Raw genomic sequence first — 19,688 nt, 5'->3', positions numbered from 1 at the left:
TTAATAATTCCACCGAACTTCTGACCACACTCCAGGAACACTGGGAGAGAGACATGGAACACTTGGATGACGAGCAATGGCAGGGGGCTCTTGCGTCCCCCAGGGAGGTAGCTATTAGACCTCGTTTTAAACTAATACAACTCACAATTCTGCACAGAATATACTTTGCCTGCACTACACTAGTCATAATGGAGAAGGTTGAATCGGCGATGTGTTGTAAGGGATGTGAGCCGGAGACTCACATCCCTTTTTTCACATGTTATGGGAGTGCCAGCATTGCAATACTACTGGGAAAGGGTGATGTACTGGATTCGGAACGTATGTACCATTACAATATCCAAGTCGCCAAAATGGTGTCTTCTGAATATATGGGACGAGATAGATCTAAGTAGCGCAGAATGCCTCTGGGTAACACTAGCATTTATGGTTGCTAAGAGAAACATTGCCAAACTATGGAAGGCTGCACTGACCCCTACACTGAATAAATGGGAAACGGAAATGGACTGGTGCATGCTAGCGTAGAGAGAGGGTAGTTTATGAGAGCCTAGGCTATCCCAATAAGTGGACCACGGTGCATACCGTGGGATGATCTGTGCGCCGGTGGAGCAACAGGGTCCTATGAGTTGCTCTCGAGATGTACAACTGGAGGAAGAAATCCTATTGGAGGGTGGGAGAGGATAGGAATAATATCGATTGTATTTGTTGTCCCTTTTTATTCAGATCGGGCCAAGGATTTCAAGCTATGTCATATGTTGTTTTGTCACCACACTGCTCTGTTTATTTTTGCAATAAAAAGAGTTACATAAAAAAAAGAAAATGCTCATGGTCCTCCTTGAAATCGAGGCCTACAGGACGGGGACATGAACCTGGGAGTCCTGCATGTCCAACACCAACATGCAGTCTCCTGGATCCAGGGCCTCAGTAGTGCAAGATGATTCTGTAGTGATTAGCGGTACAGCAAAAAGGTCAGAATTTGCTGAATTAGTAGACTGACTGGTGGTCAACATCTATCAGACTAATACTTCTAGAACGTTTGAGTATGGAGACAAAAAAGGAAAAATACACAACAATTGAAAATGTTGCAGGTTAAAAAACAGAGTGAGAGCTATAATAGATAAATAGAATCTGGTAATGGATGTAGAGACAGTCTTACAAGTGTCAGGATTTTTTTGACTGATTTATATGAGAAGAAGACGGAATACAGGAAGACAGTGATAGCCCAATGCATAGTGCATTGATACATCGTATTTCAAATGAAGTAAGAAAAGTTCCAATGAGTAAAAAGAACAGAAAACATGGCAGCCCAGATAGGATACTCGGTGAAGTATATAAAAGCTGAAATTTGAGAGAGTATTTAACGCTGCTGTTTTTCTAAAAAAGATACCACATGTTTTACATGCTGCATTAATTGAAGTGGTTAACAAACCTTATAAAAAATATTTAGCACTGCTCCTCCTACCAACCTATCTCGCTACATAATCATGTTACCAGAATAAATGTGAAAATGACAGGTTGACTAAGGTGGTGGATATCCTGGTTCAAGAATATCAGCAGCGATTAGCCTGAATTACTGGTTGATAACTTTGATACATATCCTAATCCAAGTGGGCAATTGTGGCCAGTAACCCACTTTCAATCTTCCTGATGGACTCGGAAAAGGCATGTGACTGAGTCGACTGGAGTTGCTTAAAAAAGGTCATGTTTCAATTTAAATTACCAAAACAAGAGTGTTATACAAACAGCAGGAAGCCAGGATTGCAGTTGATATATTTCTGAATTTCTCAAACTCGGCAGAGGAAGGAACTCAACAGAAAACCCCTTGTCACCGTCCCGGCAGGCGGTCATTTTTAGGTCAGGGCCCGTCGGTTGTTTTTACTGGGGGTATGGTTTCATTCCTCACTTGTAAGTTGTTTATATTTTCACATTTGTTTTTAATTTGCCTGTAGCTCCAGCTGGGAGGGGAGCCTGCCAGGTAGGAGTGGAGCGTTGGGCTCAGTTTCAGTTTTATTTGGCTCCCCCTGTCTTTGCCGATTTGCCACACCTACCAGCAGACCTGCTACAAAAAGATAGCAGATACCAAAGGGCCAGCGCCAGGGGCCATGCCAACTGCCAGTTATGCCCTTATCCATTGGCGGTATTTGGCGAGGAAGCTGCTACTACTTTCTCCTGCCATCCAGAACAGTTATAAGCACTCTATGGATGTTCTGCTGAGCACTGGGAATTGCAGTAATTGTGGGTATTCTTTTAAAACGTCAACAAGATCAAATCAAATCCTGCAGGAACAAAGCTTTACTCAAGCCCTAAGCCTGCACAGTGTTTCCTTCTAAAATACCACTCCCTATTAAAAACAAAAATGATTAACGATGCCAATTGAGGTTTTTTTTTGTATCTGTTACATAAACTGAAAAAATAAAGTTCAAGGAGAAAAAAAAATGAGAGTTCAGAACTTCTGTCTGACTACCAGCCTGAATCTCTCCTCCTTGTAGGAACTTGGCTCACTGCTCATTCAGCCACCGATGCAATGGATGTCGGCCTGAAGGATTCAGAAAGGTGTGCGTTATCTTTTTACCTTGATTAAACAATACTTTCCCAATAGGTGCCTCAGATCCTTTGGGACAGCACTGGTTGAGGTCCCCAAGGTAAAGACAGCATGCTTGGGTGGCAGCTCTTTTAGATATTTGACTGCTAAACTTTGGAGCGGAGACTGGAACATTCAGAAGTCGTCTTTCGGAAAAAATTAAAACCTGGTTGTTTAAACAAGTTGTGTGAATAGAGCGAGATATGGTTGACCTGTAGGTTTTCTGGAAGTCTAGTGCTAGGACACTCAGACTGGAGTAACAATGCACTTTACAAAAGTTCCTAACATAGCCTTTAGCATGGTTCAGAGTTTATAATTTCCCCTTTTGTTTTCAAAGTTAAAATCAAAATGTTAGGGGCGGATTTGACTTTATACTAGAAATGGCAAGATTATGCTACCAGTCTCTGTTCCAGTGTTTGAGAAGCTTGGTGCAATGTTGGGCATTAAATATGTGCATTTATATGTGCTAATGCAGAGGAATAGTATATTCCCAGCGATCTCAACTGTTTATGGGTGAGATATCTTGTGGTAACAAGCATTGGAAATGCAATAGGTCTCGCAGCATTAGAGTTAGTGCTTTTAGAATTGTTTATGGGTTTTTTTTGTAAATCTTTAGCATTTTTGTTTCCTGTAGCCAATGCCAAAGAATTACAAAAAAAAAAAGCCATAAACATTTCTAAAAGCTCTAACTCAAATGCTCCGAGACCTATTGCACTGGATGCAATGGAAATGTGTTTCGAGGACGTGCTCGGGGTGTGCATACTGGAAGCAGGGGCAGACAACATGGTAGCCAAGACATATGCAAACAGGCAGGGCGGTACGAAATCTGCTACCCTGAACCTAACAGCAAAGAAGATTGGATCGCATCGCTGCATGTGATGTTTTTGTTCCAAATCCAGTTTTTCATGAAACGACTTGTTTTTTTGGTCACAAATCAATTTGTTTATGAAACAAATTGTTAAGTCCATTTAACATTTCTTGGCGGGATAGTGGTGAAGGTGACTGTCACCTCACATCGAACTCGTTTGCCAAAAGCCGCATGATTTGCCCTGGAGAGATTCAGTTTTCCCAGGCTCGATGAGTGTTTACGAAAACAGATGCACTGTCTCGTGACTTACTCTTCTCTGTCTCAGAGCCCAGCAACTGGCATGAAGTTGTATTTGCATAAAGTATTTGTAGCTACACGTTACCTGGAATTCAAAACACACACATCAACCCAGAAACAGCCATACACTTGTGCTCCACATCGTTGTACAGCTGAATAACACCGTGCCAGATAGTCATACACATAGCTAGACTCCACCCGTAGAAACAGACACAAGGCCATACAACTCAAAGACATAACACAAACAGCCACAAAAACACCCGCTGCTATTAGAGCAGAGGCCACCAATACGTGAAAGGTGGCGCCATTCCTTTGTAGGCCACAACCCAATTATGTGCTTAGCGCATTTTCTAAAAATAGGCCGACTCCGTTCACGACTCAAGAAACATCCCCAAGACGTTTTTATTTTGATTTCCCTCAATTTGGTGTGTGGGCGACGTGTTGTTAAAAGCTCACTGCAAACCGCCGCGGGCTGTTCTAAAATCCAAGTAAAAAATAAAAAAAAGCGCCTGCACCACTTGCATCCACTTCATTCATAAAACAAGCACCCGGAGTCCCGGACCCCCAAAGAAGGTGGCTGCAGAAGGCGGGACCCGCGCTGTCTTTCTTTCCCTCCTTTCCTATTGAGAGGGAATTCAATTCTCGTCTTGTCTCGAACAGACTGCGGGCAGGGGAGGGGGCGGAGCGGGGAGAGGGAACAGACGGAGGGAAGGCCAGATAAGGGGAGGGGGGAGGAGAGTAGGAGGAGGAGAGTAGGGGAGGCACGGCCTAGCGGCCGTGCAATCAAGAAGTGAGGGGGCGGGAGAGTAGGCAAGGCAGGCGGCTGGGGGGAGGGGGGAGGAGAAATGCGACGCGTCATACACATAGCTAGACTCCACCCGTAGAAACACACACAAGGCCATACAACTCAAAGACATAACACAAACAGCCACAAAAACACCCGCTGCTATTTGAGCAGAGGCCACCAATACGTGAAAGGTGGCGCCATTCCTTTGTAGGCCACAACCCAATTATGTGCTTAGCGCATTTTCTAAAAATAGGCCGACTCCGTTCACGACTCAAGAAACATCCCCAAGACGTTTTTATTTTGATTTCCCTCAATTTGGTGTGTGGGCGACGTGTTGTTAAAAGCTCACTGCAAACCGCCGCGGGCTGTTCTAAAATCCAAGTAAAAAATTAAAAAAAAAGCGCCTGCACCACTTGCATCCACTTCATTCATAAAACAAGCACCCGGAGTCCCGGACCCCCAAAGAAGGTGGCTGCAGAAGGCGGGACCCGCGCTGTCTTTCTTTCCCTCCTTTCCTATTGAGAGGGAATTCAATTCTCGTCTTGTCTCGAACAGACTGCGGGCAGGGGAGGGGGCGGAGCGGGGAGAGGGAACAGACGGAGGGAAGGCCAGATAAGGGGAGGGGGGAGGAGAGTAGGAGGAGGAGAGTAGGGGAGGCACGGCCTAGCGGCCGTGCAATCAAGAAGTGAGGGGGCGGGAGAGTAGGCAAGGCAGGCGGCTGGGGGGAGGGGGGAGGAGAAATGCGACGCGACATGGCAGGCAGAGAAAATGGGGAGGGGGCGGATCCGGAGGTGCGTCGTGACACTCGTGAGGGGGAGTGGAGAAGGAGGGGGGAGTAGAGTAGGGGAGGCACGGCCTAACGGCCGTGCAATCAAAAAGTGAGGAGGCGGAGCTGGGGGAGGCTGTGACAGAGAGAGCAGGCAATGCAGGCGGCTGGGGGCTTGTGCACGCGCTTTGAAGCTCATTGCGCATGCGCATTGAGCTTCAATTTCTCGTGCACTGCAAGGAATCGCCACGATTCCTTGCAAGTTGGATAAAGAGTGGATAAGCCCCCATAGTCTCGCAAGCTCGATGCGCATGCGCATCGACAGGCGAGACCTAAAAATTGCTACGTCTTGCAATCGGATGCTCACTGCTAATAAAACTGGCCGGATATACAGTTAAGATGGTAATTTTGCTGGAATTTGATTACCCTTTTCAAGCTCGCCCTCAACATATTGATCCAAAATTGTTTAAGACAATTCAGAATGAGGCCTCAAAATTGATCTGGGTCTCTAAGTCACCCAGGTGAGCATGGAAAAATCTGTGTAGAGCATTTTTCAAGGTGAGAGGGAGTTTCTAGATATTAAATTATATCACTGGCTGACTTGAATTAAGCAAATTATATTTTTATTACTAGAAGGGAATATGGAAGACCCTTATTGTACTATTTATAGAGTATGAACAGTCCCTTTCAAAGCAGATAGCTTTCCATATTGGTTCAATGACTCCTAATGTTCCAGAAGAATTGTGTTGCTTACTCCTGTAGGCACCTGTTCATCGCATGTAGTGCTGTAAATTCACATGCTCTGCATACTTCTGCCACCTAGTGTTGGTCTCGTACTGCCGCAACGTTTTTTGCGTCGCAGACGTCTTTCGAGTCACAAGGCATCAGTGACGAGTAGTACTCCTCTTGTGGTGAACTCACAAGGGTAATGCCTTTAAATATTGTTTTCCACACAGCGGGTGAGAGTAGGTATGGAGTAGACTATATAGTATAGTGACGATGAGTGTAATTTGGAGAAACGATAGAGAATTATGTAGGTTGGAGATATCTTTAGCAAACACTGGCTTCCATGACAGGGAACTCAATTGTTTGGTTAATGTGAAAAAGGGGCACATCACTGGGTAAGAATTTGGGGTTAGTTTTAAGGACAACCGTATCATTGTGGACCTGGATGAAAAGCTCTTGCAGTTTTATTTACTAATACGCCCAAGGAAAGTAATTGGTTCCTAGAAAGGCTGTCTTCCAGGAGAGGAACTGTAAAGGGAAAAAGTGTAGTGATTCGAAAGAAGGGCCCAGAAGCCTAGTGAAGACAAGAAAACAAGTTACTTATCTGTAACTTTGGTTCCCCAGTATTGGTAACTTTCATAGATTCCCATGCTTTGTATCATTCCCCCGTCGTCGTAATGGGAGCCTCGGTAAATAAAAAATACCATAGCAGTAAGTACAAAAGAGAAAACTAGGCCTAGGCCTCATCTCATTTTGTAGCTTATCCACCTCTTTTTGTAAAAGAGACCAAAAATTCTGCAACAACCAATCAGAATAGCATCACCCCATTGAACCATCCTGAGAGAGCCTCAGAGCCTCAGATTTTCATAGCCGTTGTGTAACAGCAACTATCTCAGTAAAAAAAGGCCGAGCATTCCCAGGGGAGGAGGGTGGGCGCATGGGAATCTATAAAAGTTACCAATACTGGGGAACAAAAGTTACAGGTAATTAACTTGTTTTCTTGCCCCAGTATTGGAACTTTCATAGATTCCCATGCTTTGAATCAGAGTAGCTAGCAGTAAGTCATAAAAGCACATTTTGTCACATGAATATCCTTATATGTCGACATAGATATCCTCATAGGAAACAACTCATAAAAATGTTACCACAGAGAAGAATAAAAAAATCGATACAAAATGTGCAATACAGGAAGGAGGGATTGTAGGTAAAGCTCGCCTCTCATTAAAAAAGATTTCTCAGGACTGCTTGCCCGACCGCTGCATCCTCCTTCATGGAAGAATCCAAGACGTAGTGCTTCGTGAAGGTGTGGATACTGCTGCACGTAGCTGCTCTACAGATGTCCTTGATAGGGACTCCTGAGAATAGAGCCACTGATGAAGCAAAATATCTCGTAGAATGAGCACAAACTCATCTTTCAAGCAGTTTGCCCGCTTCCTGATGGCAATACTGAATTGTATTAGAGATCCAACGTGAAATACTGTGCTTTGAAAGCGGAAATCCCTTGCGCGGGCACTATAAGAGACAAAAAGTTGAGTAGACTTCCTGAATGGTCTTGTTCGTTCCAGATAAAATTTCAGACACCTCTGAACATCCAAAGAATGCAAAGACCTCTCTGCTGGTGTAGTAGGTCGTGCGACAAAAGATTTCAAAATCACAGGCTCATTCAAATGGAATTCGGATGGGACCTTCGGGATGAATTTTGGATTTGTCCTTAGAATCAGAACATCCTTTTTGAACTGAAGAAAAGGTTCCACAATCGTGAGCGCTTGGAGCTCACTAATTCTCCTGGCTGATGTTAAGGCTAATAGAAGAGCCAGTTTCCAGGATACAAATTTCAGATCTGCTCTGTGAATGGGCTCAAACGGAGCTTTCATCAGATGAGCCAAAACCAAATTAAGCTGCCAGACTGGTGGAGGAGGCCGGACTGGAGGAAAAACTCTAAACAGGCCCTTCAGGAATTGTTTAATAATCCTAGCGGACCAAAGTGAAGGAACTGAAGACGTCCGCCTGAATCTAGAAATGGCTGCTAGATGTACCTTGACAGAAGAATGAGCCAAACCTGACTTAGCCAGAGAAAGAATATATGGCAAAAGCTGATGCGGAGCTGAAGTGTATGGATGAACATTCTGCCTCTGACACAAGAGACAGAATCTCTTCCATTTCGCCTGATAAGTCTTATTCGTACTCGGAGCTCGGGCCTGAGACAGAATATCCTTACACTCTTTTGTGAGGTTAAAATCCTGGAATTCTCTGTACTCAGGGGCCACGCTGTCAATTGGAGTGACCTTGGATCTGGATGGAGTACTTGACCCTGAGACATTGTCAACAGAGACGGAATAGGCTGCAGGTGTATCGGTTGGTCTTAAGAAAGCAGGAGGAGTTCCGTGTACCAGAACTGTCGGGGCCACGCTGGTGCAATTAAAATCATTCTGCAAGGTTCCGCTTTGAGTTTCCTGATGAGCCTCGGAATTAATGGAATTGGAGGAAAGGCGTAGACAAATGCGCCGTACCAAGCTATCAAAAGCGCATTCCCCAAGGACCCCCGTTGGTGATCCCTGCTTGCGTAGAACCGGCATTTGGAGTTTTCTGGAGTTGCAAACAGGTCTATGGTCGGGGTCCCCCAAACTGAAATCGCCCAGTTCCAAATTTCCTGAGCTTCCTTTGAAAGAGCCCGGGACCTTGTCCCGCCCTGTTTGTTTATATAGTGCATGGCCGTTGTGTTGTTCGTGCAAACCAGCACTGTGCGATTCTGAACCCTCGGAAGAAAAGCCTGTAGGGCCAAGCGAATAGCCCTGAGTTCCAATAGATTGATGTGGAACTTGCGTTGATCTGGATCCCAATGACCGCTCACCTTCAACTCTTATAGTACTGCTCCCCAGCCTTCTAGTAAGGCGTCCGTGGTTAGAACCATGGGGATGGGGGAAGCGTGAAGGTTAAACCTTTTGAGATGTTGTCTTTTACCAACCACCAGCTGCTTGCTTTTTTAATTGCTGATGTCACTGTGATCTTGTCGTCGAACGAGCCTTCCGCCTGGTATCATTGCTTGCGCAGTTGCTCTTGCAGCGGACGCATTCGAAGCCTGCAGTCCGGAATCAATAGTATGCAGGATGATATCGATCCAAGCAGGGACTTGTAGAGATGGACCGACAGCGACTTCCTCTTTTGCAAGAGACGAGCTGACAGAATAAGTTTGTTCTGACGTTCCTCCGATGGAAAGGCCTTGCAGCGATTTGCGTCCAGGATAGAGCCTAGAAACCTTGCTGACCTGGATGGAAGAAGGATCGATTTCTCCTTGTTGAGTTGAAGGCCCAGTTGGTTGAAAAGTTGAATGCCGCCCTGGAAGCCGCCTGGAAAGATGGAGCATTTATCAGCCAATCGTCTAGGTAGGGAAAGACGTCTAGAGATTGTTTTCTGAGAAACGCCGCCACCGGAGCCAGTACTTTTGTAAATATCCTTGGTGCGGACCTGAGACCAAAAGGAAGCACTCTGAACTGAAAGTGGCTCTTGCCTACTGTGAAGCGTAGGTATTGCCTGAGAGCTGGGTGGATCGGCACATGGAAGTATGCATCCTCTAAATCCAGAGTCGCCATGTAGTCTCCTGGATTCAGTAGACATAGAATATCCTGAAGGGTGACTATCCTGAAAGATAGCTTTATGAGATAGGTGTTGAGCTCCCTTAGATCTAATATAGGACGCCACTTTTCCTTTGTCTTGCGGACCAGGAAGAACCTGGATTAAAAACCCTTCCCCCTCTGGGAGTGAGGTACAGGTTCTATTGCCCCCTTGATGAAAAGTTGGTGGGCTTCGAGACGTAGAACTCCTAGATGTTTCGACTCGTTGGCGCCTGGAGCTCTGGTAGGAGGAAGCTGTTGAAACTCCAAGGAGTGGCCACCCTGAATGATATTCAGAACCCACTGGTCTGATGTAATGACCTTCCAGCTGCGTAGACAATGAGAAATCCTGCCCCCCACTCATGTTATTAGGGGGTAGGAACAGTAGAAAGAGCCATGAAGCCACTATTGTCGCTTAGAATTGTCTCTCCCTTGACGCCCTTGACGCCCTCTTGGTGGCTGATGAGAGAAAGACGCCGACTGACCTTGGCGCTGTGAGTATTGTGGCTTGTAAGATTGAGAGGACTGGGAGTACGAAGAGTAGCGCTGTTGACTGCCACCTCTGTACGAGGAAAAACCTCTTCCTCTCGCACCTCTGAAAGGAACTTTGTGGTAATTCAATGTCCCCAAGGACCTTGCCGTGTCTGTGTCCTTCTTGATGCCTTGAAGGGCATCATCTACATGCATTCCAAAAAGCATCTCTCCGTCGTAAGGTAAGTCCAAGATCTTATTTTGAACTTCCTGGCAAAACCAGGTTGCCGTTGCCAGCCCTGACGCCTTAAGACTGCCGAACCCGCCAATGCACGGAAAGCTGTTGTTGCTATGTCCATAGCACAATCTATCACCTCTGAAGAGGAACGCTCCCCTTCCACCAGTATTTTCCTGGCTTCATCCTTCGCTCCATCCGGAATTTGGTCCACAAACGGGGATAAATCGCACCACATCTGGCGATCATATCTGCCCAAGATAGCAAGAGCATTAGCAGCTCGAACCAGGAGGCCATAGCAGAAAACCTTTTTCCCACATTGTCCAGACGTCTTCCTTCCTTGTTTGGCGGTGTCGTAAGTGGTGTTGAAGGATTTTTGGAGTTGCTTTGAGCCGCCTGGGAAATGACTGAGTCCGGCTTCGGCTGACCAGTCAGGCAAGCGGGACTGCCTTCTGGTGCTTTATATTTCTTCTCCAGCCGAGGAAGAACAGGGATGACTGTTGCCGGATTCTGCATCACCTTAGTACCTTCCGACCATACATGTTCAATTATTGGTATTGAACGAATGGACTTTCTGTAAAGTTCCTTGAAGTCGTAAAGGAAACAGTCTGATTGCACCGTTGTAATAGGAAGGCCAAATCTCTTGGACGCCCGCTCCATAAGATTATGGAAACCTCCAATGTCAGCTGGAGGGGGGGGGGGGTTGCAGTATACGGCACTGGTGAACCAGGATCCTGGGTGACATCATCGTCCCAACCTCTATCCAGGTCATGAGAAGGATCAACCTGAAGATCTCCATCAGATGAGACATCATCGTCCTGAACAGTCACAACCTCCTGATAGCTCTCTCTGGGTTCTGGTTCCGGAACTCGAGAAACAAGAGGCGTCACTGCCATTGCAGGAGTAGTAGGAATAGATGGAGAAGGAGGACGCTCTTGCTGTTCCGCCGTTTGCGACGGAAACCTCTTTTTGTCTTGTAACATCAATTGTAAGTCCGTTATAAGAGAGGACGGCATTGCCACCACATCCTGACGTGATTTTTGTGGAGGCCTTTCTTGCTGAACAAACTGGCGCTCTTCAGTATAGCACTCATCAGAATCCGAATCCTGAAATTTTACTTGTAGTTCGGATGGGCTATAAGCATCTCCATAAGGACCATCCTCATCCTCATCAGACTCCTCATCAAGAAGCAAAGTGGGAGGCAAAGGTGTTACACGCAGAGGAGATGTCATCTCTGGGGTAATTTGTTGCCTTTTTATAGATATGCGGACCCTTTGAATCGTCGACGGACTCGTCTGCGACGGAAACGTCGGCGAAATCGTCGTCGATGGAACCAACGACAGGACCGTCGACGGAGAGATGGATTTTGGCGACGGCGGGTTGATCATCGACAGAGTCGTAGACGAGCTCGTCGTCAGAATCATCATGGCTGTCGTCGACGTTGTCCTCGTCGTCGTCAACACTATCTTCGTCGTCATTATCGTTGAAGATGTGAGCACCATCGTCGACGAGCAGGAAACAGGTACCTTAAACGTCGACGAAGATATCAATGCCGCTGCCGTCGACAAAGCCGCCGTCGACGAAGCTGTACCTGAACGTAAGTCCTTTCTGGAAGTAGTCGTCGACGTACTAGCTGTTTTCGTCGTCGACGGACGTGGTTTCTTGTCAGATCTTCCGTCCTGAGGGACAGCAGAAGGTTTTTTACCTCCCTTCTCCTTTTCAGATGATGGAGAAGTAACAGATAAACTTTTCTTCACCTTCCTAGCTGTCTGTGTCTTCTCAGTCTGTCCCAGCCTCTCCTTTACACCTCGGTGAGGAGATTTTATGGGACTAGCCCTTTCAGACCTATCAGAGGTCTTTTGTAAGGCTTTCACAGGGGGCTCAGTAGATGTTGAAGGGGATGACCTACCCCTCTTCTTGGATCTTCTGGAGGACAGAGCTGAGAAAGAATCCTCACTGTCAGATGACAAAACCTCCTTAAGTGACTCCATTTTCTGGAGCCAACTCAACAAGCGGCCTTCCCTGTCTCTCAAGGACTTTGTAGAGAATGTTCTGCAGATTTTACAATCTGTGGCCTTGTGGTCCGGGTACAAGCAGTAGATACAGTCCTCATGCTTGTCCTCCACAAACAGCCTCTTCTTAGAACAAGTAGCACAAGCTCTAAATAACACCTTCTTCTCCTTGTCAGATATATTAAAGTTGAAGAAATGGAAAAAAATCCAATCTGAAGAGAAAACTGAGCAGAGCTCAGTGGAGACTCCCTAGCACAACGTGCAGTAGAAATCAGAGGCTCTGAGGCTCTCTCAGGAGGGTTCTATGGGGTGAGGCTATTCTGATTGGTTGTTGCTGAATTTCTGGTCTCTTTTACAAAAAGAGGTGGATAAGCTACAAAATGAGATGAGGCCTAGGCCTAGTTTTCTCTTTTGTACTTACTGCTATGGTATTTTTATTTACCGAGGCTCCCATTCCGACGACGGGGGAATGATACAAAGCATGGGAATCTATGAAATTTCCAATACTGGGGCAACACTGAGGTTCAAGACTGGGGTGGGTGGCACACTGAATGGGATGACACATTAAAGGCATTCCATGAAGGCTTTAATGACGGGATTCTTGCGCAGTGAGGAGTGTTCCCTGTTCTGCATTCAAGATGTGATGGCAGCTAGGTGTAGCCACATTGAGGTGTAGGTTAGTCCTGACTTCTACAAATGTAAGAGTTAGCAAATTATGTTTTGGACCATTGGAATAAGAGAGTTTAAGCGGTTTAGGGTACTGTAGTGTAACTTTTTGCACTTTGTGAATTGGCGGTAGGATGTTTGGCTGCTCTATTATAAAGTTGTGGCAGGACTAAGAGAGGTGATGAAAAAGTGTCTGTTGTAGTAACCTGAAGGAGGCAGACTCCCCTTTATGCTCATGGCCTAGGAGTATTTCTGCTTCAAACGCTGCGGTTAGGACCATTACCAGTGCAAGAAGTAGCTTGACACTGGAGATCTACTGCTGCTGTCAAGCTTGAATCTAAAACCATAATCGCTGACAATGAAGACTGTGTTAGCTCAATCACAATATTTTTAAGACAAAGAAGAACCACTTTTGTGCGGAGGGAAGGTAAGTTTAAATAGCCGCTTGACCAAGTCTTGTGTGTTGCCGAGGAACACTCCATCCTTCTGTGGTCAGATCTTTGTTGGTACATCACACTGCCACAAACCATGCTCAGCTCTCACTGTGACACTAATCCACTTGCCTTTCTCGACCGTTGAAGTTGCATCACTACCCCGAAAGGGCACCACTGCCCTCTTCTGCTCAAGGAGTGGGTGAAAGTAGGGTTACTTGTGTTGTGTGTCACAGCCTACTCCTTCCTTCTATGGGTTTCTCATGCAGCTAAGTGAAGTAGTCAGACTAGATCTACCAGACTTCGGAGGCCACACAGAATCCAGATTTGAGTTCTGGTAAAACATAAAATATTTTTGCAAAACACCTAAGGAGAATTTGCTGACTTTCCCTTAGACAGGAGGATAGCATTATTCTATTAAACTTGCTGCTAGTGTACATATTGTCTCCTGCTTGCCTAACGAAATAAATTGGTCACAAAATGCATGCAGTTAACCAAAAGAACTTCAGCGCTTGATTCCTTTAGACAATGGGCAACTAAACCTTCCAAAAAAAACAAGTAACCCTTACAAGTAATGATGAAAATATCAATTAGAAAATAGTACACTAGCTAGTGGTTGACGTTACACTATTGGGCTTTGAAAACAGACATTGAATACCTGTTGGACTGTCCCAATTTGCCTCCTTTCTTGTGAGCTCAGGACTTTAGGTAGATTCATGCAAGGATTATTTTCTTAGGTGGTAGCCACAAGGGTTAACAGGAAGAAGTAAACACGTTTGTCAGTGAAAAGCATGGTTGTCAACAGGATTCCAGACCCTCCTGCTGCAATTTTCAAGTCTTGAAACCTCAGCCCACAAACTTTCTGAGCATCGAGATACAACAGTTATCATGTTATTTACTTGGGAAACAGCCTCTTAATCCCCAAAACATCAACCAGTGTAGTAAGAAAACTCGAAGCCTTGCACACTGATAAACCTTACACAATACTCTTGAAAGACAATTTGGTTCCGATTGCTCATTATATTTTCCATAAACTCTCTGTGATCGGTTCAAACAAGTAAATCAGAAGATTCAACAAAACAACAATACCAGGCCTACCCCTTCTGCAGAATCCCACAATAGTTAGCCTTCAAAGACTGACCTGTCCAAGATCCAGCTGACGCACTCCACTCGCTCTAAGCCACTTCCTATGAAGATGCTGTTTTACCATTGTCCTTCAACAAAACTCTCGCTGGAGATGCTCTCTTTCCCCTACTTACCATTGTCCATGCTTTCCTCACTCAAGGCATCATCCCAAAAGCTCACAAGACAGGCCATATCCACCCAGTCAAAGAAACCTACACTTGACCATAATGACCTCGCTCACTCCCGACTCAGCACTCGCCTATCAATCATGGGAAAACCACAGAAAAAGCAGTCTCTGTTCAACTCCAAGACCACATCAAAGACCACCATCTCCTGTAATGACAAAGTCTGGCTTCCAATCTTGCTGCAGCACGGAGACCACAACCGTACACTTTGTAGTCAATTTACAAACAATTAGAAGGGGTAGTGATGGCATTTTGATCGCACTTTTCTCGTAGCGTACTACTGTGTCAGTAATCAGAACTGTACATAGAAATTCAATGTGGTACCATATGGTACAAATGCATCACACTACCCTTAATGCATAACACACTTTAGCTAAAGACCTCCGTATTAACATGAAGAATGGGTACTATAGCACTCATTACAACAATCAACATAATATGCTTCCACTTCTCTTAGTAATTTGTAGATTCAACAGTTCAAAGACAAGAGCCAAGTATTGTTTCCCATTGGAGCTTGCATTTTCAGTCAAGAAAAACAGCCAGTCAGGAAAAAACAGCACACCAGTGACTTTTTCAAGGCTAAAATCGGCAGTTCAGTACAGTTGGTCCTGTATGGTGGTCAAGTAGAAAGGCCACGATGTAATAAAGGATGAAGTCGCATATTCCGAAAAGACCCTTGCGGTTCATATGATTTAATCAGCTGTTTCTGAGTAATGTCATGAATATGTAGAAGCGGCTTAAAGAGTGGTGTTGTGTATGACACTCGAATAGTCCCTATAAGTGGAAGGTGTAATACCGTCCCACTGTTGGAAGTCTTTAAAAAACGGAGAGAGAAGAGAAGAGCCATGATAAGCCCCCTGTGAACAGTGGGGCTCGGAGTGTACAGCGCCCGGCCCAGCCGGCGTGAGTCGGGCACAGAGACGCAGCAGGGACCACAGATGCGGTTATTGCCCCAGACGCAGTAACTCTCAGGACTGACGCGCGCATGTACACACACCAGGATATTCCGAAGGTAAGCTCCCTCAGCATGTGTTGGTACTCCCCTGATGCAAATATTATTCCTGCGGGAACGTTTCTGTAAATCTTCACTGTGTGCCTGTAAGTCTAGATGTTGCTCCTTAAGACGCAGGACTTCTTGTTGCAGCCACTCCATCTCTTCCTCTCTGCTCCTTTCTCAGTCTCCTAGTGTAGTCTCCTAACTCCTCAAGATCTCGACGAACGTCCCGAAGGTCCGCCGCCAACTCTGTCTTCATGGATTGGAGGCCTCCTCCAAGTGATGTGAAGATGTATTCCAGCATGGACTTGGTGACAGGGCCCTCCCCATCGTCAGAATCCGCCTTGTGTTCTCCTCCAGTCGCTGTCTGTTTCTCATCTGGCGCTGCTTCCCCCTGTTTCATGAACATGTCTTTAAGGAAGTTGGGATTCAGGTCTACCGGCCAGCGTCTCGGCCGTGATGCAAGCCCCCCACCACCGGCAGCTGCGAGGCCCATCAGGGATGCTGGCATGCTAAAAGGTGGTGTTATAGTGGCAGGGAGAGACCGATAAGCACCACTCAGCCGTCTGCCATCTTGAACACGCCCTCCCCCCGCCCCTCCAGTAGAATTCCACAACTCTACTTTAAAGTCTCCTCTGCTTCAAACACCCAATGCCTCAAACACTTGCACATCATTCAGACCTGGGTGTCCAGTGCATACCTAAAATTGAAAAACATTAATGCAGAATTTTTATTTGCCAAGAACAACAAACAAGATACAGGACAAACCTGGCTCAAGGACATGAACCTTGACTGCTTCGAACCTCAACTCTCACAGAATGCTTGTTCACCTGGTTTCACCCAGGATATCAGCATCTCCCTCAGTGAACAGACTGGCAAAAATAACAAAGATGATCAGGTACCACCTCACTCTTCTAAAGAAAGCCCGACTGTTTCTTTCAGAAAGCAATGCCAAAACTGCTGTTTAAGCGCTCATACATTTGTATCTGGATACATTCACAATTGTAGGAATAAAGGGTTAAGTATTTGTAACTTTAAGAGTGAAAGCATGAATGCTAATTCATGTTGGATCCTTCCCTCCATGTTAAGGGAAGCTGGGTGACTTACCTTTTTGATGATACCAAGGTATAGCAGGCCATCAGTCCAGCGGGCCAGCACGTCTTGCCCCTCCCAGAAGCGAGTCAGGGTTTGAAAGCGGGGCCGCTTCACCTGGCTGCAGGATGCCTTGGGGCTGGTGTGTGAGCTGCGGCACAAGGGGGATGGTGAGGTGTCCTCCATCACATTGTAACCATCCTAGAGAACAGAAAAAAGAATTCAGTGCAGGAGAGAGTGGGAACAGCAATAGGAAAAGTATCTTGAACTTTTGCAACAGCACGAAAAAAAACAGCAACTCCTAGCATCCAAACAGCACAAAAGCGAAGTGATGAGAAAGGTTCTCCTTAGTCATCCAATAGAACCACACACAGAGCAGACATAAGAAGGGCTACAAAATCCTGCCTATTGCTTTCAAATACAGAACCACACCAACACACCTACTACAACCTGGACAAGAGAGGGACTGAATATCCAACACCGAAGGTATTGCAAACAGAATGAACCACACAGGAGGAGAACCAAGATTAACTAGAGCTGCCACCGCATGGATAACACTCAGGATGTTGTGCAGAACACCAGATGCAAGAGAACCATTTCCACAGGAATGGTACGAGGGATGGGATGTTAAACCAAGTTCCCCACGACTCACACTGTGTGGCTCCTAAGGAGAAACATGCCAACAGTCCAGAACAGGAGATGTATCAGGCATATCTCTGGCACGTTACTGTTCCCAACCATGACTCAATCTGATCACAAGTCTCAAAATGAGAAATGTTGTCTATGCAAAAATAAAACGTCCAGACACCTAAACACACAGGAGAAAAAATAAAACTTCCAGACACCTAAACACACAGAAGAAAACTATCACTTACTGTGCAGGATATACACTAAACAAAGACCTAACATTGATTGAAAAATCTGTGGTATTCAAAGGACACTGACAAACATAGAAAATACCCAATCGAAAACAACCATACATCAACAGAGAACAATGTAGTCTAGCAATGATGATGTATGGCACAAGGCAGGCCTCAAATTAATCAAACCACCTAAGAGTGCTCAGTGGGGAGCAGCAATGCCAATCCCTCACCATGTAAAAGACACACAGATGATGGACACAATGCAGAGCAAATCAAACATTCACCCCCAGTCAGGAGATGTGGGTTAATTCCATCATTCTTTTGCTCACCATGCCACCCCAGTTTAGACCCAGCCATATGCAAATCAGTCTTGACCCTGTGCCTCATAGGAACAGTCCAGCCCGAACTGCTAAGCCAGGTCCTCCCTGGACCACAAAAAAGCATCCTGGGACCGGTTTCGGGGCATCACCCCTCATCAGCCAGGATAGCTTGAATGCAGTGGCACAGTGAGCCCGGGACCAAGGTCTGGGCATACTCTGCGCACTTCGGGCGAGAAAGCAAAAGACAGAGAGATCCTTGACGGAATTCAGAGCAAATCAAACATTCACCCCCGTCAAGAGATCTGGGTTAAATCCATTGCTCTTTTGCTCACCATGCCTCCCCAGTTTAGACCCAGCTATATGCAAATCAGTCTTGACGCTGTGCCTCATGGGATCAGTCCAGCCCAAACTGCCAAGCCAGGTCCTCCCTGTACCGAAAACAAGCATCCTGGGACCGGTTTCGGGGCATCACCCCTCATCAGGCAGGCTAGCTTGAATCTAGTGGCATAGTGTGCCCGGGACCCACGTCTGGGCATACCCAGCGCACTTAGGGCGAGTAGGCAAAAGACACACAGCTGATGGACAGAATGCAGAGCAAATCAAACATGGGGAGCAAAAAAACGATGGATTTAGTCCCAGATCTCAGTACTGGGGTGAATATATGACATTGTTCAGCATTGTGTCCATCAATTGTTCTTTTTGCATTTGTCACTCCGAGTGGGACAGGTATACTCAGACTGGGTCCTGTGCTCTCCATGCCACTGGAGTCAAGCTAGCCTGGCTGATGAGGGATGAACCCCCAAAACCGGTCCTAGGATGCTTGTTTCAAGTCCAGGGATGACCTGGCCTGGCAGTTCGAGCTGGACTGTTCCCATAGGGAGCAGGGTCAAGACTGATCTGCATATGGCTGGGTTCAAACTCGAATGGCATGGGTAGCAACAGACAATAGATTTAGGACCAGATCTCTGTATTGAGGTGAAAGTATTCTGCATTCTGTCCATCAATTGTTCTTTTTGAATTCTTCAATAAGTAGCAAATGAAAGATCAAACCACACATTATACATCAAACAGCAAAAAGGGAGTGTGGCAATGAACACATTTAACATGAGAGTCTTTACATCTACTCAATTCATTTCAGGTTTGATTTTGTCCAGGACGAAGTACTGAGTTGGTGGACTTAATTAGTAGTATATGACCCATGGAAGCTTGTGGACAGCAGTGGAGCTGAGGCTGCATTTGTTTTGCCGTTATTTGCGGCCTTCTACACTTTTGATCATAGCAGTCTTGCCATCAAGCTTACTGATGCAGGTATTCAGGCATCAAATGTAATGAGCTTAACAGGCCAATCTCTTTCTTGACAGACCATCAGTCACTCTACCTTTGTTCAGGTCAAAATCCAAAGCTCTCAGATTCTTGTGTCCTCAGGATCGATACTGTCAACTCTTTTTTAACATCTACAATCTCCTTAACCCCACTGGGGGCAGATTCTCGGTGTATGCTGATGATACCCAAATGATATTTGGATTGCCCCTCACCACACAAACTTCTACTGCCTCTGGCAGAAAGACAATTGCTGACCCACAGGTGGATGTCTAAAAATGGCATGATTTTGAATCCGGTTAACCCATATTTGTTATCATCGGACAGGACCAACCAGCTCAAGAAGGCCTACAATGGTCCTCTATAATGGGCCCTTCTCCCACTCCACTCCAGGAAAAACA

At 45.9% G+C, this 19,688-nt stretch overlaps 1 protein-coding gene across 5 annotated transcripts in view; it reads right to left on the bottom strand.

Moving 5' to 3' along the window:
- PHF1 (PHD finger protein 1) overlaps window positions 1–19,688 on the bottom strand; it is an 836,267-nt gene that overhangs the window by 739,614 nt on the left and 76,965 nt on the right. For all 5 annotated transcript variants that reach the window (XR_013594654.1, XR_013594655.1, XM_078641645.1 and 2 more), the window contains one exon: window positions 16,800–16,985. Coding sequence is in view for 3 of the 5 variants with exons in the window: in XM_078641645.1 (XP_078497771.1) it covers window positions 16,800–16,970 (171 nt within the window). In the remaining 2 variants the exon portion in view is untranslated. The remainder of the gene's footprint in view (window positions 1–16,799; window positions 16,986–19,688) is intronic.

This window comes from Lissotriton helveticus, chromosome 5_1, assembly GCF_964261635.1.
Source record: "Lissotriton helveticus chromosome 5_1, aLisHel1.1, whole genome shotgun sequence".
Lineage (NCBI taxonomy): Eukaryota > Metazoa > Chordata > Amphibia > Caudata > Salamandridae > Lissotriton > Lissotriton helveticus.
Note: the sequence above shows the minus strand (reverse complement) of the source record. Positions and strands in the feature narration are given on the sequence as shown.